The sequence below is a fragment of the Zootoca vivipara genome, chromosome 16 (assembly GCF_965207765.1).
Source record: "Zootoca vivipara chromosome 16, rZooViv2.hap1.1, whole genome shotgun sequence".
NCBI lineage: Eukaryota > Metazoa > Chordata > Lepidosauria > Squamata > Lacertidae > Zootoca > Zootoca vivipara.
In genome coordinates, this window is record NC_142599.1 from 27,257,294 (window position 1) to 27,284,580 (window position 27,287).

At 49.7% G+C, this 27,287-nt stretch overlaps 1 protein-coding gene across 2 annotated transcripts in view; it reads left to right on the forward strand.

Moving 5' to 3' along the window:
* CDC42BPG (CDC42 binding protein kinase gamma) overlaps window positions 1-27,287 on the forward strand; it is a 57,664-nt gene that overhangs the window by 12,663 nt on the left and 17,714 nt on the right. For both annotated transcript variants that reach the window (XM_060269735.2, XM_035097811.3), the window contains exons 2-20: window positions 8,765-8,856; window positions 9,454-9,537; window positions 9,725-9,820; window positions 10,653-10,801; window positions 11,837-11,930; window positions 12,709-12,909; window positions 14,774-15,022; window positions 15,831-15,910; window positions 16,217-16,323; window positions 17,483-17,578; window positions 18,929-19,050; window positions 20,145-20,387; window positions 21,503-21,613; window positions 22,269-22,453; window positions 23,348-23,438; window positions 23,908-24,020; window positions 25,243-25,351; window positions 25,575-25,723; window positions 26,834-26,922. In XM_060269735.2, the coding sequence (XP_060125718.2) occupies window positions 8,765-8,856; window positions 9,454-9,537; window positions 9,725-9,820; window positions 10,653-10,801; window positions 11,837-11,930; window positions 12,709-12,909; window positions 14,774-15,022; window positions 15,831-15,910; window positions 16,217-16,323; window positions 17,483-17,578; window positions 18,929-19,050; window positions 20,145-20,387; window positions 21,503-21,613; window positions 22,269-22,453; window positions 23,348-23,438; window positions 23,908-24,020; window positions 25,243-25,351; window positions 25,575-25,723; window positions 26,834-26,922 (2,460 nt within the window). The remainder of the gene's footprint in view (window positions 1-8,764; window positions 8,857-9,453; window positions 9,538-9,724; window positions 9,821-10,652; window positions 10,802-11,836; window positions 11,931-12,708; window positions 12,910-14,773; window positions 15,023-15,830; window positions 15,911-16,216; window positions 16,324-17,482; window positions 17,579-18,928; window positions 19,051-20,144; window positions 20,388-21,502; window positions 21,614-22,268; window positions 22,454-23,347; window positions 23,439-23,907; window positions 24,021-25,242; window positions 25,352-25,574; window positions 25,724-26,833; window positions 26,923-27,287) is intronic.

The following is a 27,287-nucleotide window of genomic DNA, read 5'->3' on the forward strand; positions in this document are numbered from 1 at the left end:
AGGCTGTAGATTCTTAAGGAGAGGTCTGCAGGATCAGGCCAGTGGCCCATCTAAGCTCAGCGGCCAACCAGATGCCTGTGGGGAAACCGGCAAGCAGGATTTAAGCGCAAGAGCCCTCTTCTCCCCTCCTGAGGTTCAAGCATTTAGGAGCACTGCTGCCTCGACTGAGCAGAGCCATCATGGGTATTCGCCACAGCAAACCCCTCTCCTCCATGCTCTATCCTCTTTTAAAGCCATCCGGGTTGGTGGCTATCACTGCCTCCTGTGGGGGTGAGTTCCACAGTTTAACAACATGCTGTGCGAAGAAGTCATTTTGTTTGTCTGCCCTATATCTTCCAACAGTCCTCTTCGTTGGATGTTCATGGGCTCTAGTGTCCTGAGAAGAGGGATCAGTGAGTTTCTCTATACCAGGGGTCAGCAAACTTTTTCAGCCAGGGGCCGGTCCACTGTCCCTCAGACCTTGTGGGGGGCCGGACTATATTTTGAAGGGAAAAAAATGAATGAATTCCTATGCCCCACAAATAACCCAGAGATGCATTTTAAATAAAAGGACACATTCTACTCATGCTAAAACACCAGGCAGGCCCCACAAATAACCCAGAGATGCATTTTAAATAAAAGGACACATTCTACTCATGTAAAAACATGCTGATTTTCGGACCATCCGCGGGCCGGATTTAGAAGGCGATTGGGCCACATCCGGCCCCCGGGCCTTAGTTTGGGGATCCCTGCTCTATACGCTTTCTCCAAGCCATGCATCATTTTGTCACCTCGCCTCTGTCTCACCTTTTCTCCAAACTAAAAAGTCCCAAACGCTGTAACTGTTTTCTCGTAGGGGAGTTGCTTCTCCCGCTTAATCATTTCATTTGCCCTCTCTTTAATCTTTACCCATACTACAGAATCCTTTTTGTGGCTGAAACTGCGGCCCTCCAGATGTTCTGGCCTACAACTCCCATGATCCCTAGCTAACAGGACCAGTGGTCGGGGAAGATGGGAATTGTAGTCCAAAACATCTGGAGGGCCAAAGTTTGGGGGTGCCTGCTGTATGCCCTTGCCCACATGATTCTCTGAGAGGACACCCACAGAGATAGAATCAAAGGGTCACCAGGACCAGGTTTTCCACAACTTGGGTCTCCAGCTGTTTTTTGACTACAACTCCCATCATCCCCAGCTGGCAGGGCCCAGTGGTCAGGATTGATAGGGATTGTAGTCCAAAAACAGCTGGAGGCCCAACTTGGGGAAACCCTGATCTAGTTCAGGGTTTGTCATTTTCCAGTTGGTGGGTAGAATCATTTCAACCCAACGTTGGTGCTGTGTTTCTTGAAACAAAGGAAATAGGAATTCCTCTCCAGCTACTTTCACAACTGCAATTCAGTTCTGTGCAGCCCCATCTCTTCTGATTATAATTTTATGTTCTGGAAGAAGCCACCTTTCCTCCGCCAGGTCATGTGACAGGGCTAATGAAGGCGATCAGCAGGAGGACCAGAACGACTGGATGTGCCAGGTGCCACTGGAGGCGAAATTCATTAGAGGGAAGAAGCTCGTTAGTGAAGTTGTGCCAAATTACAAACAGAGAACGAGAAGGATCTCGAGGTGTTTTAAGTGCTTTTACTGTGATTTATCTGCAGTCTTCTTGACGGGCCACCCTGTAACGAAATTCTCCAGGCTGCTCACGAGAAGGGGATTTAATTAAAACAGGTTGAATTGAAACAAGAGTATGCATTTTTTAACATATCGTGCCAGTTCAGGTTCACCAAGGACAGAGAACTTCAGCCCCTTGAAAACGACACAAACACACAATTCCCATTCCCCAGGGAAAACGCTGGCTGCCGGACCTTGTCCAAACTTACGGAATCTTAGAATTGTAGAGTTGGAAGGGCACCCAGAGGCCATCCAGTCCAACACTCTGCAATGCATCACAACTAAAGACTTAAGAGCAGGCATCCCCAAACTTCGGCCCTCCAGATGTTTTGGACTACAATTCCCACCTTCCCCGGCCACTGGTCCTGTTAGCTAGGGATCATGGGAGTTGTAGGCCAAAACAGCTGGAGGGCCGCAGTTTGGGGATGCCTGCTTAAGAGCTTAATATCAGCCCTGCTGGATCAGACCAAAGGGCTCCCATCTAGCCTGGTATCCTGTGCACACTGAGATGCCCCCATGGGACCCCTCCCCACTGGAGATTCCCAGCAGCTGGTATAATTCAAATGCATCCTGAGTTAATTGGAGCTGGGCTTCCACCTTCCTCTGTGCATGCCTCTCCGAAAAGGAGAGCTAGTGGTTAGGGCTGAGGAACCAGACATCGTTATACTACAACCCTCATCAGCCATGCTGGCTGCTCCAACTGCATCTGGAAAGCTACAGGCCTGGATGAGAGCCAGGACTCCTGGGTCTCTCCTCCACAGGGTGCAGCCAGGCTCAGCAAATCCAGAAATTCTGCATGCAAGCAGCGTCTCTGGGCACAGTGCTTGCCCAGTGGGCATTTTCTTGCCAAGGGTTGAAGAGACCTGCCTGCCTGTGTTTGAGACGCTTGTGCACCAAGCTTGCTGCTGCCCGCCTGCCCACCTCTCTTTCCTGTCCCTACAGCATAGGAGTGGGCCTTGAGAGTGCAGAATTTCCAGTTATTGTAGAATTGGAAAAGATTCGGGGAAGGCAACCAAAATGATAACAGGGATGGAGGGGCTCCCCTGTGAGGAAAGGTTGCAGCGTTTTACTTTAGAGAAAAGGTGAGCAAGAGGCGAGATGATAGAAATTTAGGAAACGGCGCATGGCGTGGAGAAAATGGACGAAGAAAACTTTTTCTCCCTTTCTCCTAACACTAGAACTCGTGGGCGTCCAGTGAAGCCAAACGTTTGAAGAGTCAGGACTGGTAAAAGGAAGTACTTCTTCTTGCAGCGTGTAGTTAAACTACGGAACTCACTGCCACAGGAGGCAGTGCTGGCCACCAACCTGGGTGGCTTTAAAAAAGGAGGGGACAAAATCCCTGGAGGAGGAAAAGGCTATCACTGGCTTCTAGCCACAATGGCTATGCTCTGTCTCCAAAACTGGAGGCAGCCATGCTTCTGAAGACCAGTTATTGTGCTTGAATCCTGCTTGCAAGTTTCCCACTGGGGCATCTAGTTGGCCCCTGTGAGAACAGGAGGCTGGACTGGATCCAGCAGGCTGTCCTTAGGTTTTCTTCTCACCCGACAAAACCCTGCCATTGTTGTTGCTTTTGAGAGGGAGAGAGAGGAGAGAGAGAGAGAGAGAGAGAGAGAGAGAGAGAGAGAGAGAGAGAGAGAGAGAGAGAGAGAGAGAGAGAGATATCCCTTAATGAAATTGGCAGCGCCTGTCACTTTCCACCTGTTCCAAGCCTGAGGCAGATTGTATAGCTTGATTAATTTTATGTACGGGAAAAGGAGTGTGCTGGGCTTATTTTGGCCAACAAACTTGCCTGCTTTCAGGACCGGGGGTTAGCTTCCCCCATCGCCAAATGACAGCTGAAAAACAGTGCCTCTGAGATTGAGCAGAGTGCAGTACCGCCATTAAGACCATCCCAACTTTCCCCCATGTCTCTGGAAAAAGGGGCCAAAGGTCCAATGTTCATATAGCCATAGCACATCTCCTGTTTTCTACAAGTTAGGCACTGGAGGGAAGGGGAGGTTTTTCTGTTAATCATGCACCTCAAGGCTTGGGGAATTTGTCAGCTCTTATGTAGCTAGCCTCCTGCTTAATGTCCTCCCGCCAAGAGACCTGGTTGCCTCGGGGGTGAGGTGGACCTGTGACTCACTAGATGTTGCTGGACTCCCAGTTCCTATCAGCCGCAACCCCACCAAGGCAATTGTCAAGGGAGATGGGAGTTCAACAATATCTGGAAATTCAGAGGCCCCTCACCCCTGCTGTACATAAGAACATCAGAAGAGCCACAGGGGGCCAATCCAGTCCAGCCTCCTGTTCTCACAGCGCCGGAACCCACAAGCAGGATTTGTGTCCTGTAGGCGACAGAAGTTTCTATAGCGCCTGCTGCGCACGTCTGACGGAAGCAGTATACTGGGGAAGGTGGTTTAGTGTGTTCCAGTGTGACTTCTTCTTCACAGAATGGATGGGTGTGCAAATTCTACACAGAGATCAGTTGGTTGTTGCAATGCACAGGAGTTTTAGAACCTTCCATGAATCGGCTTGTTCTGGATAATTCGTTCTCGGGGTGGGAAAGAGAGAGTCCCCAAACCTAACCCCTGGACCCCCGATTTTGCTGCCTTCGCTCTGTGGCAGTATTTGTTCTGTTTAAAGGGAGAACTGCTTCCCCACCCTGTCCCAAAGCTGATGCTGCAGACCTGGGCCTGACCCTGCATTTCATGCTTGGAGTGCAAGGAGGCTGGCATGCTCCAACCCTGCTCTGACGCTCCTTCTCCCAACTAGTCGCTCTGCCTCCTTCCTTCTCAGAGATGCCTCGGCGGCCCATACAGGAAGAGACAGGTGCCACTGCGTGCACAAGGCTGCCAAGGGTGGCATGATGGGGCATGCAGGCATAGGGCCCCACCCCGGGCACCGAAAGGGGCAGGTGAGCCAGTTGGATCACAGCGGCTTTCAAGCCACAGGCAGAGCTTAGCAGCCTCACCACCCGCTTTCCTTGTTTTGTCTTTCAATCCAGCTTTGGTAGGATTGAGACCTAGTGGTTAGAGCAAGGAGGTGTGTGAATCAGCATGCTGGGATTGTGGTCTGCTTTAAAGGCCCTGAAGAGGTGATGGAAAATGGACCCCGGCTGCCTCCTGTTCCTTGGGCAGCAAAAGGCGGAAATCCAGCTTCCGGCTCATAGCTTCCCACCAAGAGGGCTCTTGTGCTCAGATCTTGCGTGTGGGTTTCCTGTTGGGGCATCTGATTGGCCTCTATGAGAACATGATCCTGGACTAGAAACCGGGGTGGCTTCTGTAAATTCGGGAGTCTCCCTGGAAAATAGGGACACTTGGAGGGTCTGTTAGTACTCCCATCAGTGTTGGTGCTGACCTTTAAAGCCCTAAACGGCCTTGGTCCAGTATTCCTGAAGGAGCGTCTCCTCCCCCATCGTTCTGCACGGACACTGAGGTCCAGTGCCGAGGGCCTTCTGGCGGTTCCCTCGTTGCGAGAAGCCAAGTTACAGGGAAGCAGGCAGAGGGCCTTCTCGGTAGTGGCACCCACCCTGTGGAATGCCCTCCCACCAGAGGTCAAAGAGAACAACAATTACCAGACCTTTAGAAGGCATCTCAAGGCAGCCCTGTTTAGGGAAGCTTTTAACGTTTGATGGATTTCTGTATTTTAATGTTTTGTTGGAAGCCGCCCAGAGTGGCTGGGGGAACCCGGCCAGATGGGCGGGGTATAAATAATAAATTATTATTATTATTATTATTATTATTATTATTATTATTATTATTATCATCCCTGACCATTGGCAGGGGATGATGGGAGTTGGAATCCAGTGACATCACAGGCTTGCTGCTGCTGCGAGTTGGCCACACCATCCTGGCCAGCTCTGCCAGGCGATCTCAGAAATGATCCATTCCACGTTTTGTTGCTGTGAATCAGGAACCCATTTGTCACACACCCCCATGTACTTCAGGGATGGGTCACCTGTGTTCCCCCAGGTCTTTATGAACTCCCATCAGCCTCAGACAGCAGTGCCAGTGGTCAGAAATGATGAGATCTGAAGTCCAATAACATACCCCCCCAAACAAAAAAAAACTCCACCCCTTAGTTGCGCAACTGCAAAGACTCAGGAAATTGTTCCGTTGTTGTTTTTTGTAATTGAATTACATTGTTTTGCACTAGCTTAGCTGTATTATAATCCGCTTTGTCAAGGCTGTGTGCTTTGAGAAGATAACTAAATAAATAGTGTCCACACACTGATCAAGACACCTGTCTCTTGTTTCTCAACTGTAAAAGACACAAAATATTTTCTGCATGCTTAATTCTTTGATGGACGGTGTCATCCGAAAAGTCGCTTCAAAGTTGGTTGGCTTCCTTTGACTTGTGTTGGGAGATCTCCGGCATGGCTTTGATGGAACTGCAGCTTGTGATCACAACAGTGGGGCTACATGCCAGGGTGGTTATAAACCTCTCTCTGCCATGCTCTTGTGCAGTTTTTGAGCTGCTGGATGCAAAAAAAATGAACTTATGTACATCACGAGGAACCCTGGCGGGAGGGCAAGGACCACCTTATTCAATCACAACACCTTTATTGGCATATATAAAACAATGTTGTTGTTGTTTGTTGTTTAGTCGTTTAGTCGTGTCCGACTCTTCGTGATCCCATGGACCATAGCACGCCAGACACTCCTGTCTTCCACTGCCTCCCGCAGTTTGGTCAAACTCATGTTCGTAGCTTCGAGAACACTGTCCAACCATCTCGTCCTCTGTCGTCCCCTTCTCCTAGTGCCCTCAATCTTTCCCAACATCAGGGTCTTTTCCAGGGAGCCTTCTCTTCTCATGAGGTGGCCAAAGTATTGGAGCCTCAGCTTCAGGATCTGTCCTTCCACTGAGCACTCAGGGCTGATTTCCTTCAGAATGGAGAGGTTTGATCTTCTTGCAGTCCATGGGACTCTCAAGAGTCTCCTCCAGCACCATAAAACAATATAAAACAATAGAATCATACAAACCATCTATATATAAAAGATTCTAAAACACACAATGAATAGGGGAAAAGGGTGAAGGATAGGGAATCCTCAGCAGTCACTATTGGGTAGGCCAGATGTACTGGATTTGATCTCAAAAATCCTGGTCAGGTATTGCACCATAACTCTAGTGAATACAGGGGAGCCGTCACTCAACAGGAACTGGACCACGTGTTGTTTATTGGAAGGTGCCCTGAGCCACAAAGAGGGCATCAAAGGGCCAACATGGAAGATGTTAGAAAGAGGGCATTCCAGAATCATGGGACCACCTTATTACCATCGCTACTACTCTGGGAGCTGTTTCCAGCTGAACAGCTCCCAGTACGTTTCCGAGCACAATTCAAAGTGTTGGTGCTGACCTTTAAAGCCCTAAACGGCCTCGGTCCTGTATACCTGAAGGAGCGTCTCCACCCCCATCGTTCAGCCCGGACACTGAGGTCCAGCACAGAGGGCCTATTGGCGGTTCCCTCACTACGAGAAGCAAAGCTACAGGGAACCAGGCAGAGGGCCTTTTTGGTCAAGGAGATAAACAACTACCGGACATTTAGAAAACACCTAAAGGCAGCCCTGTTTAGGGAAGTTTTTAATTGTGATATTTTAATGTATTTTGTTATTTGTTGGAAGCCGCCTAGAGTGGTGGGGGAAACCCAGTCAGATGGGTGGGGTATAAATAAATAAATAAATAAATAGACAAAAATAAAAATAGGAATAAAAGCTTTTGCTGGCGTCACTTTGGGTTGCACATGAACCAGGCTGGCACCTGCAGATTAGGATAAGCTTTGCAAGAGGATGGCTGTATGAAGTGGAGGTTTAGAATTGACAACTAGAGCGAGTCATCTCCTGCTTCCTGAATTCAACAGCTCTGCTGAATTTTGGCTAAGCGTGAAAGCTCTGCAGCTTTGTAAGGGGAAATCAAAATTTCAGAATTTACAAAGCATTTCACTTTCAAATTGCTCATATATCACTGACCCGTCCCAGCTACAGTATTGCAGTGACTGTGTGGAGGAAGAGATTTGGGTCCGAGAAACCAAGCACAGGTCCCCAGAGGCTATAGGATGAGCAGGAAATGTGTGTGGATGGGTTTTTTTTAACAATGAAAGGCTCTGTGACAGTGACAGTTTGTTGTTGTTGTTTAGTCGTTTAGTCCTGTCCGACTCTTCGTGACCCCATGGACCAGAGCACGCCAGGCACTCCTGTCTTCCACTGCCTCCCGCAGTTTGGTTAGACTCATGTTGGTGGCTTTGAGAACACTGTCCAACCATCTCGTCCTCTGTCGTCCCCTTCTCCTTGTGCCCTCCATCTTTCCCAACATCAGGGTCTTTTCCAGGGAGTCTTCTCTTCTCATGAGGTGGCCAAAGTATTGGAGCCTCAGCTTCAGGATCTTCTCCTTCCAGTGAGCACTCAGGGCTGATTTCCTTCAGAGTGGATAGGTTAGGGTCCCATAAAATGTATACACCACTTGATTAAACAACAACAACAAAATCCTTCCAGTAGCACCTTAGAGACCAACTAAGTTTGTCATAGGTATGAGCTTTCGTGTGCATGCACACTTCTTCAGATACCTGAAGAAGATACCTGAAGAAGATACCTGAAGATACCTGAAGAAGTGTGCATGCACACGAAAGCTCATACCAATGACAAACTTAGTTGGTCTCTAATGTGCTACTGGAAGGATTTTTTTATTTTGTTTTGACTGTGTCAGACCAACACGGCTACCTACCTGTAACACCACTTGATTCTTTTTCAAAAAACCTCAAAGAGATAATGAAATTCTCAATAAGAAAAATGAACAACAAGAATATAAGACTTTCAAAAAGCTAAAATAACAATAGACTAAAACTTGAATCAGCTAAACAGCTGGGTGGGCTTGTCCAAATGAAAATGTTTTTAGAAGATGCTGAAAAGAGTACAGTGAAGGCCTGATATCAATAGGCAGGGAGTTCCAAAGTTTAGGCACTGCCACACTAACAGGTTGAGTCCTTACAAATGTGGAACAGGCAGGTATTATGTGGAACAGTGGCAGTGTACATGAGGGCCGGTTTTGGAAAGAGCCTTCATGTACTCATCTTTTTCTTCTTTAATTACGGCCAATGGATACCCCAGTAAAACCAGGGGGGCCTTCCTGTCTCTTATTCTTCTTCCAGCCTCCCCTTTCGCCACCAAGGCCAAGCAGCTGCATTTGCGGAGGGATGACTTTGAGATCCTGAAGGTGATCGGACGAGGGGCTTTTGGCGAGGTGAGTGCCAGGAGCGGGCGCTGTCTTTGAGGGGGACATAAAGACACCTGCCCTGCGAGGATGGGCGTTTGGACCAGGGCTGCCCCGACACCCCGCTACAGAATTTTGAAGGGTGAGACCGCACCCTCCCCTTCCCCGTCTGAAGCATTTGCTGGAATAAATTTGATCCAGGACAATTCTTTGCAAGTTTTAAGTCCCATTCTGTTCCCATTCCTTATGGGTGAATACCTGGGATAGGGGCCCTTCGTTCTTTTAAGTTCAGAAAGGGCAGGTTCTGAAATGATCTGCAAAGGAATGCATCCTTTTTCCAAAATCCCAGGTGTTATGAGACCCTCAGCCCCACCCCACAGGGCAGAGGGATATTTCTGAGCCCAGAGGTCCAATCTAATCTTACTAGCTGTCGCCCAGCCACACTGGCAAAGATGGGCCAGAGATTTTTGCGCCTGAATCCAGAAGGCACGGTGGTCACTTTTTTAAACAGCGTACTCAATCACGGACAATCGGCTGCGCTGTAATGATGATCCCAAGTCTGCCACCAGAGTAGGCTGGGGAGAAAATGGGTGGCGGTCTAAGTGGTCCCCCCCCCCTCTGCACCAGGTGGCGGTTGTGAGAATGAAACAGACGGAGGAGGTTTATGCCATGAAGATTCTGCACAAATGGGAAATGCTGAAGAGAGCAGAGGTATGCGCCCCCCCCCATCATGTGCCAGGCCCTGTCTGAGAAGCAGAAGACGTTTCTTTCAAGGCTGATGAGTACAGAGCCTTGGGGGGGGGTCCATTTAGCACAAGGGTGGGGAGCCAGAAAATAAAAATAAAATGAGTTTCCTTTGCATCTCAGCTCCTTTCCCTCTGCCTTTTCCTCCCTGCAGACGGCTTGTTTCCGGGAGGAGAGAGATGTGCTGGTCCGCGGGGACAGGCAATGGATCACCACCTTGCACTTCGCCTTCCAGGACGATCACTACCTGGTGAGCCTCATCGCACAACGCAGTGCTGGGGGCTTCAAAAGAAGTGCCATCTCCCTCAACTTGGTGACCGCAAGGTGTTTTGGGCTGCAAGGGTCATTGCCCCTGATTACTGGGGCTTTCCAAAACATCTGGAAGGGCACCAGGTTGGCTAACACTGCTCTCGGGTCTTAGAATTATAGCAGAGGGCATCCCCAGAGGCCATCCAGTCCAGCCCCCTGCAATGCAAGAATCACAACTAAACTGAAGAGTCCCTGACAGGTGGCCATTCAAACCCTTGTATAGTCCTGGGCGGGACGTGGGTGGCACTGTGGGTTAAACCACTGAGCCTAGGGCTTGCCGATCAGAAGGTCGGCGGTTCGAATCCCCGTGACAGGGTGAACTACTGTTACTCGGTCCCAGCTCCTGCCAACCTAGCAGTTTGAAAGCACGGCAAAAAGTGCAAGTAGATAAATAGGTACCGCTCCAAGCGGGAAGGTAAACGGCGTTTCCGTGTGCTGCTCTGGTTCGCCAGAAGTGGCTTTGTCATGCTGGCCACATGACCTGGAAGCTGTACGCCGGCTCCCTTGGCCAATAACACGAGATGAGCGCTGCAACCCCAGAGTCAGTCACGACTGGACCTAATGGTCAGGGGTCCCTTTACCTTTTATAGTCTTGGGCAGAGAGGAGAATCCCCCCCCCCAAGCCCTCCTCTCTGGTATCCTCAAACTGGAGATGGCAGAGATTTGAACCCGGGACCTTCCTCGTTTGCAGGCAGCAGAGAGAGTAAGTGATTGTGTGAGGCCTGCTGACCCCCCCCCACCACTCTTCTGTAATTCGCTCCTCCTTTCCGCAGTACCTAGTGATGGATTACTACGCGGGAGGGGACCTCCTCACCCTCCTCAGCAAGTTTGAGGACCGCCTGCCTGAGGACATGGCTTGCTTCTACGTGGCTGAGATGGTCCTGGCCATCCACTCCCTCCATCAGCTCCAATACGTCCACAGGTAAGTTCGCCTGCCTGCCTCTGGAACTGGCAGGGAAACGCCCTCCTGCCTCAGTTTCCTTACTCCTAAAATGGGGAAGAATGACATCTGGTCTCCCTACTAACCCCAAGTGGAATAATAATTTTAATAATAATAAATTTTCCCCAGCCACTCTGGGCGGCTTCCAACAGAAATATTAAAATACACTAATTTCTTAAAGATTAAAAGCTTCCCTAAACAGGGCTGCCTTCAGATGTCCTCTAAAAGTCTGGTACTGTAGTTGTTTTTCTTTTTGACATCTGGTGGGAGGGCGTTCCACAGGGCGGGTGCCACTACCGAGAAGGCCCTCTGCCTGGTTCCCTGTAACTTGGAAGCAGAAGATATTGCCATACAGGCAGAGTTTCCTCTTCTCTCCCTTTTATCTGTTCAGATTAAGACCTTTAGAGACCCTAAGCACTTAAAATATTTTGGTATCTAATTCAAAATATAAACAATCATAAAATTTATTTTTTTCGAAATGAAACAAAACCTGCAGTAAGGTGGTAAAGGATGTTTATTTTTGCATACTTCCACTTTACTTACATCTGAGAATTTTTCTCCTGTTTCTAATTGCAAAATCTTTGATCAGATCCTCAAAACTAATCTCACGTCACACATCTGCTTTTATGCTTAGTCGAGATAAGGCATCCAAGCCTTCCTTGTCACGTAGTTGTTTTGTTGGGGACTTATAATATACTTCCAACTGAAAAAACGAACACCTAGCTGAGCAATTTGCAACTATCAACGTTAAAAATCCTGCAATGGAAAAATTCTTCCCTCGATGCCCTGAGCACGTGCTTATTTTGCTTAATGGTTAATCCAGCCGTGGCTTTCATCCCAGCCTGCCAGACTCTCCTTCCTCTGGAAGACAGAAGTGGGACTCTTGGGGTCCTCTGACCCCCAGACCCTCAATGAGTCCCAGTTTCAGGCCCCGCTCCTTCTGGCCACTGACCCCCCCGCAACGCCAGCCCTATCAGGCGGGACTCTTGCTCACCGCCGTGGCTCCCCCCTCTGCAGGGACATCAAACCGGACAACATCCTCATCGACACCAACGGCCACATTCGCCTGGCTGACTTTGGCTCTTGCCTGCGCCTGCGTTCGGACGGCATGGTGAGTGTCCGGGGGGGGGATGAGAATCGCTAGGACTGACTCTGACCCTGACCCTCCCTGCTTGGGTGCAACCTGTGATGAATGGTCCTTGAGGTGTGGTGACCCTCAGCACCCCCAATCTAGAGGAGGTTCATGTATTTACAGGTGAAACTCGGGAAATTAGAATAGCGTCAAAAAGTGCATTTACTTCAGTAATGCAACTTATTAATTTTTATTTTTATTTTTACAAATGCTTTCTTTTGGAAATTCCACGGTAATAAAACAAATAGTTACAACAATACAAAAATAAACATCGCTATTACATTTCGTTAATTGCATTCCATTTATAATTGACCCGCCTAACGGCAAATAATTACAGTTACAACAAATAAAGGCTTGACATATCCTGCTTTGCATGTCATGCATCTATCTCATCTATTGGTTTCCCCTTTTAAGTTGCATTACTGAAATAAATGCACTTTTCGACGATACTGTATTCTAATTTTCCGAGTTTCACCTGTATATCCCAGCTTTTCCTGCAAGGAGCTCAAGGTGGGGCGCACCATTCTCCTCATTTTATCTACACAACAACATCCCTGTGAGGTAGGTTAGACAGAGATGCAGGGACTGAGGTCAAGGTCACCCCCAGTGAGCTTCATGGCTGAGTGAGGGGATTCGAACCGTGGTCTCTCCCAGGTCCTAGTCCGACCCTCCAACCACTACATCGCGCTGCCCGTCGGGGAACGATGCAGCTGAGCTGGAGTCCAGATTCTCTCTGCCCTTCTCTGCCCACCCCCAGGTGGAGTCTTCCGTGGCTGTGGGGACCCCCGATTACATCTCCCCAGAGATCCTGCAGGCCATGGAGGACAGGAAAGGGAAATACGGCCCCGAGTGCGACTGGTGGTCCCTGGGGGTCTGCATGTACGAGCTGCTCTTCGGAGAGACCCCGTTCTACGCCGAGTCCTTGGTCGAGACCTACGGCAAGATCATGAACCATGAGGTGAGTGGGGCAGAGCAAGATCAGGGTGGGGTTGGGGGAGGCAGCTGTGGGGCCACAGAACAAACGGGAGAGTTGGTGGTGGGCCTGTTTTCCTAATGCCTTCTGTATGGGATCTTTGGGTAAGGCTGGGGAGGGAGGAAGAGGGTTGATCCCTCCATTGGGTGGGCCAGAGGGGCAGACGAGGTGAAATGCCACTTTAGTTCAGGGGCACCATCAGGTGGGGGGGGGACTATACAGGTGAAACTCGGGAAATTAGAATATCGTCGAAAAGTGCATTTAGTTCCGTAATGCAACTTACTGTTTTTTTATTTTAATTTTTACAAATACTTTCTTTTGGAAATTCCACAGTAATAAAACAAATAGTTGCAATAATACAAAAAGAAACATCGCTATTACCGTACATTTCATTAATTACATTCCATTTATAATTGACCCGGCCTAACGACAAATAATCACAATTACAACAAATAAGGGCTTGACATATCTCGCTTTGCATGTCATGCATCTATCTCATATATTGATTTCACCTTTTAAGTTGCGTTACTGAAATGAATGCGCTTTTCGACGATATTCTAATTTTCCGAGTTTCACCTGTAGCACAGAGACCTGGGCTTTACTTAGCAGAATTGGCTGGACAGCCCCAAACCACAGGCAGGTGGGTTTACGAGGTTTAGAAGGAAGGGAATTTAATTTATTTATTTATTTATTTGCCACCTTTACCCCTCACCCACTGTGAAGCTCAAAGTGTGGCACATGTAGTTCTCCTCATTTAATCCCCACAACAACAACCCTGCGAGTAGATTAGGATGAGAGGCAGTGACTGAGCTCAAGATCATCCCCCGGTGAGCTCCATGGTGGCAAAAGTAGGAAATTGGGCCCTGGTGTCTCTCCCAGGTCTTAGTCTGACCCTCTAACCACTCAGCCACATGGTCTCTCTGTTTTATTTTTACATTTCTACCTCTTATTTCCTCCGAGGAGCTCAAGGTGGTGTACATAGTTCTCCTCTGTCCCATTTAATCCCCACAACAACAACAACAACAGCCTTGTGAGGTAGGTTAGGGTTGAGAGGCAGTGACTGGCCCCAAGGGCACACCTAGTGAGCCTCATGGCTGAGTGGGGATTCGAACCAGGGCCCAGGCCGACACTCCAACCACTGCAGCACATGTTATTGCTGTCTCAAGACTGGTGCAGGGTAGGGGGTGCAAGATCTGGGGTCAAAAATGATTCCCTTACCCCAGGCATCCCAAAACTTCAGCCCTCCAGATGTTTTGGGCTACAATTCCCATCATCCCTGACCACAGGTCCTGTTAGCTAGGGATCATGGGAGTTGTAGGCCAAAACATCTGGAGGGCCGCAGTTTGGAGATGCTTGCCTTACCCCCTGCTTCCCTCCTCTGGCTTAGTCTTTGCTGTTGCTCCTGAGGGAACACATTCTTTGGCGTCAGGTGGAAATTCTAAATACATATTCCTATCTTTTTATTATGTTTGTATACTGCTCTTCCTCCCAAAAGAGCGTAGGGCAGTCAACAGAAAAATGCTAAGAGGATACAAAACAAAACTCTTAATCTCAGGGTCATGGGTTCGAGGCCCATGTCGGACAAAAGATTCCTGCATTATAGGGGGTAGGACTAGATGACCCTCATGCCCCCTTCCAACTCTATGATTCTCTGAAAAACCTATATAAAACATTCAAAAACTCAGGATAAAGACATAAGAAGAGTCCTGAAAGATTGCAGATTTATTTTCAGTTCCCAGCAACCCCTACCTCAGGGCTTTTTGATATGCCCTCCTTGCCCCCACAAGCGCGGAGGGTGCTTGTTGCCTGCTGCGCCCCCTGATTCCCCCTTGGCATCTCTCACACGCAGGACCACCTGCAGTTTCCGACGGACATCACCGACGTCTCGGAGAGTGCCAAGGACCTCATCCGAGGGCTGCTGTGCCGCCAGGAGCTGCGCCTGGGCCAGAAGGGCATTGAGGATTTCAAGCGCCACCCCTTCTTCAAAGGCATCGACTGGGACAACATCCGCAAAAGTGCCCCGCCCTACTTGCCCGAGGTGGCCAGCCCGGCCGACACATCCAACTTCGACGTCGCCGACGACATGATCAAGGAGTCGGTAGGGGAGGAACTTGTCTCACTTTCAGGACTGTTCTAATATAGACGTTATACATGGGGCTGCCTCTGAAGACAGTTTGGAAACTTCAGCTGGTGCAGAATTCGACAGACCGGGGAAAGACGGTCTGAGCACATAACACCAATCCTGGCCCAACTGCACTGGTCACCCAATTCAACATTGCTGGCTTTTCCTATAAAGTCCTCTGTGGTTTAGGACCCCAATATCTCAAGGACCACCTCCCCACATAAAAACTGGCCCAGATCCTGCAGTCTTCATGTGCCCCCTCCGCCAGAGGTCCAGAGGGTGGCAATATGAGAACAGGGTCTTTTCAGTGGTGGCTCCCTATTTGTGAAATGCTCTCCTAGGGAGGCTCATCTGATGCCATCGTTGCATATCTTTAGGTGCCAGGCGAAAACATCCCTCTTCAAGCAGGGCTTTGGCTGTCAATGGTCTATAGCCTTTTAAAGTGTGTTGTTTTTAATATTTCCCCCGCGCTTGTTGTTTTGTTTTTGTAAAAAACGCCTGCGGCGAGAGAAGGCGTTGTAATAATAATGATAATAATGATAATGATAATGATAATGATAATAATAATAATAATAATAATAATAATAATAATAGCAATGTGCAAGGGCGGGGTGAGTGCTGATCCTTTCGCAGCCATAACAGTGCCACCCATTCTCAAGAGCAGATTCGGGGAAATCCCAAGGTTTGCAGAAGTATTGTTGTTCGGGGGGGGGGGGGACGTCCCTTGAGGTTCCTTCTAACCCTGCGATCCTACGATTCTATCAATTTGTCCTTTCCTTCCTAGGAGACACTTCCGCCTGTATCCCACGCTGCTTTCTCTGGCCACCACCTGCCTTTTGTGGGATTTACCTTCACTTCTGGGAGGTGTGTGGAGTCTCCATTTTATTCTCAGTATATGCGGTGGGATTTGGGGGCGGGATCTGACAGAGAAAGTGGCTTGAGGTCCCCCCTTTGTAGCTGAGAGAGGATTTGAGCCCTGGATTTTGACCACCCCCAGCTCAGCCTTCTAACTGCTACTCCTCAATCTCATCTCCGGCAAACGCGAAGCCTTGCCAGTTTGTTTTATACACCCTCGTTGGTTGTTTGCCCGAGGCGTGCCATGTTCATGCAAAAGTATGCAAAACAGACAAGGGCCTTGACCCTGCAACCTCCTCTCGTTTATCCCTGCAGCCTCCTTTCCGAGAGGCACCTGCCCTCTCCCTCCAGCACTGCCCGGCTAGAGAAGAGAATCCGCCACCTGGAAAGGGAGAAAATGGAGCTGGCCCGAAAACTACAAGGTACTTATCTGCCACATCCATCTATCATCTATCTATCTATCTATCTATCTATCTATCTATCTATCTATCTATCTATATCTATCATCTATATCTATCCATCTATCTATCTATCTATCACATTTCTGGGAGTTGTAGTTCGGTAAGGGCGCTGGGCGCCGAAGAATTGATGCTTTTGAATTATGGTGCTGGAGGAGACTCTTGAGAATCCCATGGACTGCAAGAAGATCAAACCTACCCATTCCGAAGGAAATCAGCCCTGAGTGCTCACTGGAAGGACAGATCCTGAAGCTCAGGCTCCAATACTTTGGCCACCTCATGAGAAGAGAAGACTCCCTGGAAAAGACCCTGATGTTGGGAAAGATTGAGGGCACAAGAAGGAGAAGGGGACGACAGAGGACAAGATGGTTGGACAGTGTTCTCGAAGCCACGAACATGAGTTTGACCAAACTGCGGGAGGCAGTGGAAGACAGGAGTGCCTGGCGTGCTATGGTCCATGGGGTCACGAAGAGTCGGACACGACTAAATGACTAAACAACAACAAAGGGCGCTGGGAGTCAGTAGGAGACTGCTCATTCCCCTCCCGAAGCCACAATTCCCAGAGGGGTTTAACAACCAATCCCTCACCCCAGGGAATGCCATTTCTGTGAGGGAAATGGCAAGGTTTCCTCACAACTCCCAGCACCCTAAAAAACAACAGCTCCTAGACTTCTTTGTGGAGGGGGGAAACCACGGCTGTTTAAAGTGGTACTAATGTGCCTTAAGCATACTGTGCTGTTGGGGGTGTGTCTAAATTTCAAGTTTAGTTTGGCCCTGAATAATGCCTTCAAAATAACTGTCGACCGACTCAGGAAGGACCTGTCTCTCACTGACAGCGGACCACAATGGCTCTAAAAGCCAAGGTGGGGGATCGGGACTACAACTCCCATCATGCTTGGCTATTAGCCATGCCGGCTGGGGTTGTTGGGAGATGGAGTCCTGCCACATCTGGAGGGCCAGAGGTCCCCCATTCCTGCTCTGTGGGGTTCAGAGGTTTGGGGGCAGGTAGTCTGGAGGGACCTATCCTGCTCACGGGCTTCCCTTCGGAGCACCTGGAGGCTGGGCTAGGCAGACCGTGGCGCTCATCTTGTGTTTTTACGCCCTTCTGTCACCCCTTGTGCAGATTCTCTGGCAAAATCCCCTTCCAAGACTCTGGCCAAGGACTCCGAGTTCAGGAGCCTCCAGAACGAGATGGCGGCTTTGCAGAAGCAGTTGGCAGGTACCTGGGCACTGGTGGGGCTTTGGGAAAGGCAAGGCCTTCTCCTCCTATTCCTCCCTGAGCTCTTAAAGGAGCAGGGGGCAGCCTGTCCCGTCTTTAGGCAGAGGGAAATGACCCTCTCAGGTGGAAAATGTTGAAATTCTGTGGAGCAGAAAGATGGACAAGTGCCTCAGCAGACCTTAGGTGCTCCCCTAGGTCATCGTAACCCCTTGCAGAATTACAACAACAACAACAACAACAACAACAACAACAACAACAATTTATTTATACCCCACCCATCTGGCTGGGCTTCCCCTGCCACTCTGGGCAGCTTCCAACAAACATCAAAATACATCAAATATCACAGATTAAAAACTTCCCTAAACAGGGCTGCCTTTAGGTATTTTCTAAATGTCAGGTATTTGTTTATCTCTCTGACCTCTGGTGGGAGGGCATTCCAGAGGGTGGGTGATACTACCGAGAAGGCCTTCTGCCTGGTTCCCTGTAACTTGGCTTCTCACAACGAGGGAACCGCCAGAAGGCCCTCGGCGCTGGACCTCAGTGTCCGGGCAGAACAATGGGGGTGGAGACGCTCCTTCAGGTATACTGGACCGAGGCTATTTAGGGCTTTAAAGGTCAGCACCAACACTTTGAATTGTGCTCGGAAACGTACTGGGAGCCAATGTAGGTCTTTCAAGACCGGTGTTATGTGGTCTCGGCGGCCGCTCCTAGTCGGCAGTCCAGCTGCCACATTCTGGATTAGTTGTAGTTTCCGGGTCACCTTCAAAGGTAGCCCCACGTAGAGCGCATTGCAGTAATCCAAGCGGGAGATAACCAGAGCATGCACCACTCTGGCGAGACAGTCTGCAGGCAGGTAGGGTCTCAGCCTGCGTACCAGATGAAGCTGATAGACAGCTGCCCCGGACACAGAATTGACCTGCGCCTCCATGGACAGCTGTGAGTCCAAAATGACTCCCAGGCTGCACACCTGGTCTTTCAGGGGCACAGTTACCCCGTTTACGAATACTACTACTATTGTTAATTGCTTATACCCCACCCATCCAACTGGGTTGCCCCAACCAACTTTGGGCAGCTTCCAACATGATAAAAACACAGCAAAACATCAAACAATAAAAACTTGGCCTTCAGATGTCTTTGGGAAGACATTTGCCCCATTTGGTAGGATCGCAGAATTGTAGTGTTGGATGGGAACCCAGGGGTCATCTAGTCGAACCCACTGCAATGCAGGAACCACAGCTAACCCTGACACTGTGGAGGAGACGGGCTCAGAAGGTCCACTGGTGCCGGCAGCTGGAAGGGGAAAGGGGGATCTCCAGATTGCATCTGGGGCTCATGTACCTTCCCTTCCAGAGAATCGGTTGGAGAGCGACAAGGTTCAAAGGCAGCAGCTTGACCAGGTGGAATCGAGACAGGTGAAGACCCTGGAGGAACGCGTGAGGATTCTGGAGGAGGAGAAGAATGAAGCACTACAGGTACCGTATCCCACCTGGGCCCCATCATAGTGGGGCGGTAGTTTCTGGCCAAGGAAAGGCATTGTCTGTTCTGCCAAAGAGAGCCCAGGAGCTCCCAGCCTTCAGATTCTGCAAGGGGGGACAGTCACTCCCTCTAATAAGGACCTCAAGTGGGGGGTGGAGCCAAAATGGAGGACAAGGGAGCATTCCTCCGGGGAGTCCCAATGTTTGTTGAGATGAACCAAACATGTGGAAAAAAAACACCGGGGACACCCAGAAGAACTCATAAAGGACTGAGCGTTCTTGGTGGGATGTTAGAAGAATGGAAAATGGATTGGGGAGTGGGGAGTCAAAAGGAAGGAATGGGTGGCCGGCCGGCCTGTCGATCAGGAACCATTCCCCTTAAGCGGGCAAGGGTATTCTGCAACATTTTGTTGCAGGTTTCACTTCTTACAAAATGCCCCTCCGTCCTGAATCTTCACCTGGGGAGATGCAATTTACATTGTTCCCATTTTCGCAGCTGGCAAATCGAGGCTGATAAGCCTGGCATCGTTCACTAAAACGGGGTCATTTTAATAGGGTTTCATGGCAAACGCTTTAGCCGTGGGAGGAGAATGAGGGGATTCCACATCATGAGCAATAGTTGCTGGGGTGTGGAATCTTTAAAATGAGGACTAGAAACAGTCCCCCCCCCTTTTTTTTTTTGCTTTACACAAAGCGTGTTCATTTTTGAGCTTCTGAACATTTTGAAGAAACTGGCTGATTTTGTTCCAGTCTCTCTCTCTCTCTCTTTCTCTCTCTCTCTTTGAGGCTTGAGCATGTGGGTCCAACTCTGACAGCGCCTTTATTTTGTTTTATTTATATATTTCTTTTATATAACTCACCTTTTCCACAAGGCACTCAGGCTGGTGCCCGTGGTTCATTCCCTCCTCATTTAATCCTCACGACACCCCTGTGAGGTAGTTCAGTCTGAGAGGCAGTGACTGGCCACCAGGGACACCCCCAGCAAGCTTCATGATGGCTGGGTGGAGATTCGAACCCTGGTCACTCCCAGGTCCTGGTCCAACACTCTAACCACTACACCACCGCTGCCTCTTTTTTGGTGGGGGGGGCAGGATCTGGCCAAAGCCCAGGAGCAGCTCCAAGCTCAGGCCTGGGAGCTGCAGGAAGAACAGCTGCAGCACAAGGACACCTCTGAGGAGCTGCAGAGTGCTGAGGCCAAGTGCGGGGAACTGCGAGCCCAGCTGCTGAGACACTCCCGGCAGCTGCGAGAGCGGCAGGAGGAGACGGAGGCGGCCTCGCGGAGGGTGGAGGGCCTGCGCAAGGAGCTGGCACGCTCGGAGAACGGGCGCAAAGAGGTACCCCCACATTTTATTTAGTCGTTCGTTCCTTGCATTTCTATCCCTCCTTTCCTCCCCAAGGAGCACCAGGTAGGGTACGCCATTCTCCCCTTTCCTCAAATAATCACCACCACAACCCTGCGAGGTGGGTTAGGCTGATGGGAGTTGTAGTCCAAAATACCTGGGAGAACACCATTTGTGATTCTTAGATCCTGCACTTATTTTTATTTTTGGGCCTGATCCAACAGCTAGGCTCTTCCCATGGATAGCTCAATGGGTTAGAGCGTGGTGCTTGCAACGCCAAGGTTGCAAGTTCGATGCCTGTAAGGGAAAGCTGCATTGCTGGGGATTGGACTAGATGGGTCTCTCCCAACTCAATAATAATAATAATAATAATAATAATAATAATAATAATAATAATAATAATTTGTTTGTTATTTCCCCAGTCACTCTGGGCAGCTCCCAACAGAAATAATAATCATAGAATCATAGAGTTGGAAGAGACCACAAGGGCCATCCAGTCCAACCCCCTGCCAAGCAGGAAACACCATCAAAGCATTCCTGACAGATGGCTGTCAAGCCTCTGCTTAAAGACCTCCAAAGAAGGAGACTCCACCACACTCCTTGGTAGCAAATTCCACTGCCGAACAGCTCTTACTGTCAGGAAGTTCTTCCTAATGTATAATAATGATAATGATAATAATAATAATAATAATAATAATAATAATAATAATAATAATAATGTGATAAAACATCAGACGTTAAAAAGTTTCCTGAACAAGATGTCTTTTAAAAGTCCGATAGTTGTTTATTTCCTTGACATCTGATGGGAGGGCGTTCCACAGGGCGGGCGCCACTACCGAGAAGGCCCTCTGCCTGGTTCCCTGTAACCTCACTATGATTCTTTTAGGGCCGTTTCCATAGATGCTAGATATTCTTAGGACATATATCACACAGATGCATGAAGGAAACTCTCAAGGAAGTCACTTCCTGGGCTTCTGTAGCCTCAGGAGCTGCTTGGGGATGGGGAGTAGGGCAGTAAAGACCCCAGAAATCTGCCCCCCCCACTCCAGACGTTCTTCCCCCACCGCAGTCAGTAGCATCTACAATCAAGTGCTTCTTCTCCTCTGTAGCTGGAGGCTCGGATTGAGGGTCTCATGAATGAAGTCTCCAAGCAGCGGAAGGGGAGAGAGAGGGCCGAGCAGCAGCTGAGGAGGCTGAAGGAGGAGCAGGAGGAGCTGAGGGTAAATATAGCTCGGCAAAGTGGGGAGGGAGATGCCCCATTGTAAAGAGGATCCGCGAAGGGCGGAGGGATGGGTCCGTATCTGGCTTGTGCCAGTTTTGCATGTAAGCGCAGAAGAGGCTGCCTTATACCAAGTCACCACCATTAGTGCATCTAGCCCAGTACTGTCGAAACTGGGCTAGATGCACTAATGCAGGGTTTCGGCCAGAGGACATTCCCAGCCCTCTCTGCAGACCCCAGAGGTAGTTGAACCCGAGGCCTTTTGCATGCAAGGCAAAACGCTTTGCCCCTGAAATCTGATGGCCCTTTCCACATCTTTATTCCTTCTCGTTTTCATTCTGTCCTGTCTTGTTTCCAGTGCACTGCAAATTCCCACCCACCTCCAAATCACCAAAATTCAAGCTTTGGGAATATGCATTTCAACCTAAAGGGTGCATTTTTGAACGCATTCTGTGCAACAACAGCAAAAAGTGCATTGGCATATGCGTTTTGGTACTTTTTTTTTGAGCCAAGAACTGTGCTGCAAAATTTGGGGAAGTGCAAAAAAACCAAAAACCCGGAAGGCTGCCTGCAAATCTCTGCATTCATCTGGGGGGGAAAGTCCATTTATGTTTGCATCTGCCCTTCTCTCCGAATGACTTTGCTGCCCCCTGCAGGTGAAACAGAACGCGTCCTTCTTCCAGGCCTCTGGCTCCAGGCGATCAGGAAGCGTTTCCTATACCACAAAGGAGGAGGTGCGAGGCCTGCGGGAGGCGCTGCAGGCCAGGGAAAGGCAGCAGGAGGCCTTCCAGGCTGAGATTGCCCAACTCCGGGAGCAGCTGGAGAAAGCCAAGGCTGAACGGTGAGGAGAGGCAGGGACCCGTTGGAAGTGGGATGGCAAAAGGAAAATGGGAGTGCAGTGGGTTGGTCAGAACAAAGGAATAGGAAAACTAGAATGGCATTTGTTTTGTTAGGCCACAGGCCAAAACATAACCCAATATCAACTTCCAGAAGGCTGCAGAAATCACACTTGAAATCAGAACATTCCTGCATGGCAGGGGGGTTGGACTAGATGGCCTTTGGGTGTACCCTTCCAAATCTGCAACTCTGTGATTCTCTGAACATAAAGATTAATGCATAAAAGATATACATGCCTTCCAACTCTATGATTCTGTGTCCCTGAAATAAACAAAGCTTTGCTTTAAAAACAACTAAACATTACTAAGAGGAAGAGAAGACAAAAATCTGACAGGCGGCGCCAGTGGATTTTGTTGGGATGCAGTTGTACTCTTGTGCCTTTTGACCACAAGGCCATCTTCACCGGCCAAAGGAACATGATCCTGGCGTTTCCATTCTCTGCAAATGGCATAGAAGGGGGACAGTGGTAAATGGGAGCTATGGGCTGGATCCAGGCTAAGCTCTCTTTGCATTTAGTTCCCATGGGAATCAGTGGGGCAGTTTAAGTCAGCCTTCCCGAACCTGGTGCTCTCCAGATATTTCGGACTACCACTTCCATCAGCCCCATCTGGATGATGGGAGTGGTGGTCCAAAACAGCCTTGCTGGCTGGGGTGGATGGGAGTTGTAGTCCAAACATGCAGGGGGAGCGCTGGGCTAGGGAAATCTGGATCCAACCCAAAGAGACCACATTCTTAGGTTCGCTCCCCAGCTCTGAGTTTGGAAAAGTGACTCCCCATCTCTCTTCTCTCTCTCTCTCTCTCTCTCCCCCCTCCCTCTCCGATTGCCTTTCCTTCCTAGTTGGGGAAATCTGGATCCAAAGGCCTGGCACAAAGAACCACACAGTTTGCTGCCCAGGGAAGGTGTTGGCGCCCTGCATTTTGGAGACAAGGTATGCAGGGATGCTGCGGCAGCCTGTAGATTGTGGCTTCTGCAGGCAGCTTCTCCAGAGCCACACACTTCTCAGGTGCGATCCCAAAAAGGAAGTCCCCATTCATCGCTTAAAAAAACGCTGAAAGCATGAAGTCTTCCAAGTCCTTTATTCTGTGCTTTTAAATACTTGTCACCTGGATCCTCAAGCACGATGGTCATATAAGCCTCTTTCTTTCTTTCTTTCTTTCTTTCTTTCTTTCTTTCTTTCTTTCTTTCTTTCTTTCTCTCTCTCTCTCTCTCTCTCTTTCTCTCTTTCTCTCTTTCTCTCTCTCTTTCTCTCTTTCTCTCTTTCTATCTTTCGTTTTTTTACTCCAAAGTTGTATGCAGGCTTCTTCCTGCAGAAGTCACCCAACCCCACCTGGCAGAGGGAGGAGGGAAGCTTGTCTTCTTCACCTCTGTCTTTGCTTTTTTCCCCTTTGCTGCAACAGGTGGATTCACTCGGCGCCGACAGCCCCCAGCAGGATCAAGAGCAGTGCTCTTCAGAGACCCACAAGTTAGCCTTCGCCAACTGGGAGATGCAGATCACGGACATCTTGCGGTGGTGAGTTACCAGCTCTGTGCACCTTCTTTGTGTAAAGCCTGCCGCACGGAACAGTGATGAAGAAGACAGGGGTGCACCTGAGCATAAGCAGAGTGGCTCCCCCCCCCAGTCTCTGGTGATTCACCGCAGCCTGCTCCCAGATTCAATGGGGAAGGCATAGCTTTCAGGCTTGAGCTGCAGCACCTTTGTTTTGGCAAATTTAACCATTGCTTGTCCTCCGCAGTAGAGGCAGGGCATAACCAGTAGCCCAGGCATAGGCAAACTCAGCCCTCCAGATGTTTTGGGACTACAACTCCCGTCATCCCTGACCACTGGTCCTGTTAGCTGGGGATGATGGGAGTTGTAGTCCCAAAACATCTGGAGGGCCGAGTTTGCCTATGCCTGCATTAGCCACTGATAGCCATGCCCTCCACGAAGTGGTCTAACCCTCTTTTAAAGTCACCTAATTTGCTGGCCGCTACTGCGTCTTGTGGGAGGGAGTTCCATAGTTTAACTCGGTGCCGCATGAAGCAGGGCTTTTTTCAGTCTTATATATATTAAAAAAGACTGAATCAGATAAGTGTTGGAGATGCAAGGAAGTGAAGGGAACGTTGTTTCATATGTGGTGGACCTGTAAAAGGGTAAAAGAGTATTGGGAAATGATCCATAATAAATGGGGAGGGGGGGAATGATTTAAAGTACTTTCCCCCAAAAAATCAGAGTCCTTTCTGTTGGGGATAATTCAGACTGAAATTCCCAGGTGTCAAAAAAGGTTGTTTATATATGCTACTACTGCGGCCTGTGTTTTGTTAGCCCAAAAGTGGGAAATGAGCAAGGTCCCAACCGAAGAAGAATGGCAGCTTAAGTTGACAGAATATGCGCAGCTTGAAGACTTAACATATAGAATAAGAGAACAAGAAGAACATACGTTTAGAGAAGACTGGAAAACATTTATTTGAATATATGGGAAATAATTGGGTACAGCTGAAAACGCTGGCAGCATTAAGATAAATTCAACAGTGCAAATAAGCTTTGATGGGTGCAGTGATGAAATACTGAATGGTATACAGTAGTTTTTGCAAAATATGCAGGGATTTGTGATAATGAACCATGCAAAGAGAAGAAGGGGAAGCCATTTATATGTCAAAGATGTAAAAATGAGCACAGTGTTTTAAATTGTAAAACAGAAAATTTAATTTTCATCTGCCTTGAACTCTTGTGTGCCTCTTTGCTCGTATCTCAGGGTGAGTGACGAGAAGGAGTCGAGGGGCTACCTCCAGGCCATGGCAACCCACATGATGGAGGAAGTGGAAACACTGAAGCAGACGGGGGCGCAGAGCCCCAAAACTCCGGTAAGAGAGCCTGTCTCGGAGCCGTGGACGCCTTGAGGAACTGGGGAGGGGGGCTCTTTCCCCCTCTGCATGCCTCCCCCTTTGCAACCCACATTCTGGTTGCCCCAGTGAGAAGAAGCCCTTGCCCCCAGAGGCTCAGGGTGCCTGGTAGGAGTTGGGGCCTCTTCCCCCTTCCCCCTCTTCTCACCCTGCATACATTTTCCCCTGCTGCCTCCTGCTCCAGGACACCCTCTGGAAGGCACGGCGGCTGCAGAAAGTGGAGGCTTCTGCCAAGTTGGAGCTGCAGTCGGCCCTGGAAGCCGAGATCCGGGCCAAGGGAGGCGTCCAGGAGGAGCTGGATAAGCTGAAGGTCTCGCACCTGGCAGTTGAGCGGTGAGCAGGCAGCAGTGGTGGCGGCGGCGGCGGCAGGTGGCGCACAGGCAAGAGTAGGGTTGCATCCTGCACCACAAGGTTTCAGGGCCCGAAGCTGTGTCAGGGACCGGCAGGACGAAGAGGAGTGGTGGGAGGCACCAGCCGGGGAACCCCCCCCCCCAAGGGAAACCCTGGAGGGAGGAAAAATCAGAGCCCTGGGAATTGGTGGCGGGACACCGAGGAGAAGTCAGAGGGAGAAGATGGGGAGCAGGGGCTGGATGCTGAAGGGGCAACAGAGTTTAGTGAGCAGGAAGAGTCGGTGACAGGGAGCAGCTCAGACTCCGAAGCTGAAGCAGAGGATGGGGGTGTCAAGAGGCTGCTCAAGAATCTGGGGAGTCTCCCTCTCCTGCTGCAGCAAGCTCCCCCTTACCCTCTTCTCTGAAAACTCACAGCACAGAACAGAGGTCAGAGTTGCACAGACACAATTTGAGACTGTTTGGCAAACATCTGGGAGAGGAGGAGCCTTAGGAAGGGTGGAAGGCAGGGACATTCAGTCCTGGCAACTGCTCCGTAGGGGCAAGACCTACCGGGGAAAATTGCTGGATTGAATGTCGTTTCCTCGAATAAAGAGTGAAGTTCACTGACAGCCTTACGTCTTTCGAAATGAGCTGTGTCTGACTCCAGCCCTGACGACTTGAGACCTAGGCATCTGATGATGTCCCCAGAAAGTGTCTATGCAATAATTTGCAGAGATGGAGGTTAATTGGGAGAGGAGGAGCCACAGTGGAAGAGGGCGGACCCCCTCCCCAAGAGTCTGTGCAATAATTTGCGGAGACGGGGGTTAATTGGGATAGGCGCCTTTGATGCGAAGGGAGAGGCCCAGGGAAGCTAGAAATTCTGCACCCCACATATTTACAAAGGCAAGATAGAGTTTTGGGGCAGTTTGCGATTCCTCCTCCTACCAGCTGGCCAAGAAAGAGCCCTTGCTGGGTCCATGGCACAACCCCCTCTCCTCTAAATGTTATACCTGGAGTGAAGGGAAGCCGCTCTTACTGGAGGCTGAATTTCCCAATACTGTATGCCATAAAGTCACATTTATCTCTCCCGCTTTCCCCTCTCTGCGTCCCAAAGCCAGTTGCAGGAGGCAGAGAAGCAGAACCGGGCTCTGCGCCTGGAGCTGGAGAAGGCCAAGGGAGAGTTGAAAGGACGGTCCCAGGAAGGTGAGCTTCAGGCTGGGTCATGGGTGGGCGACAGCCCCCACTACAGCACCCCAATGGCATATCCCAGCAGTGGGGCAAGGGATGGGCCTTTGCAGAATGTAGGGGCCTGGTGTCTCCATTGCTCAGGCCCAAGGGTGCTGTAGTCACGAGGGTGCTGGACTAAAACCTGGGAGAGACCTGGGTTCAAATCCCCCTGCTCAACCACAAATCTCCCTGAGCGAGCTCACTCACTGCCTCTCAGAATAACCGACCTCACAGGGTTGTTGTTTGGGTGGATTAAATGAGGACTAGGCCCCCAAGAGCTTCTAAAGAAGGGGGAGGTTTTCAGAAGGAGGGGATGGGGCAGTGAACACACCATGTTTGCA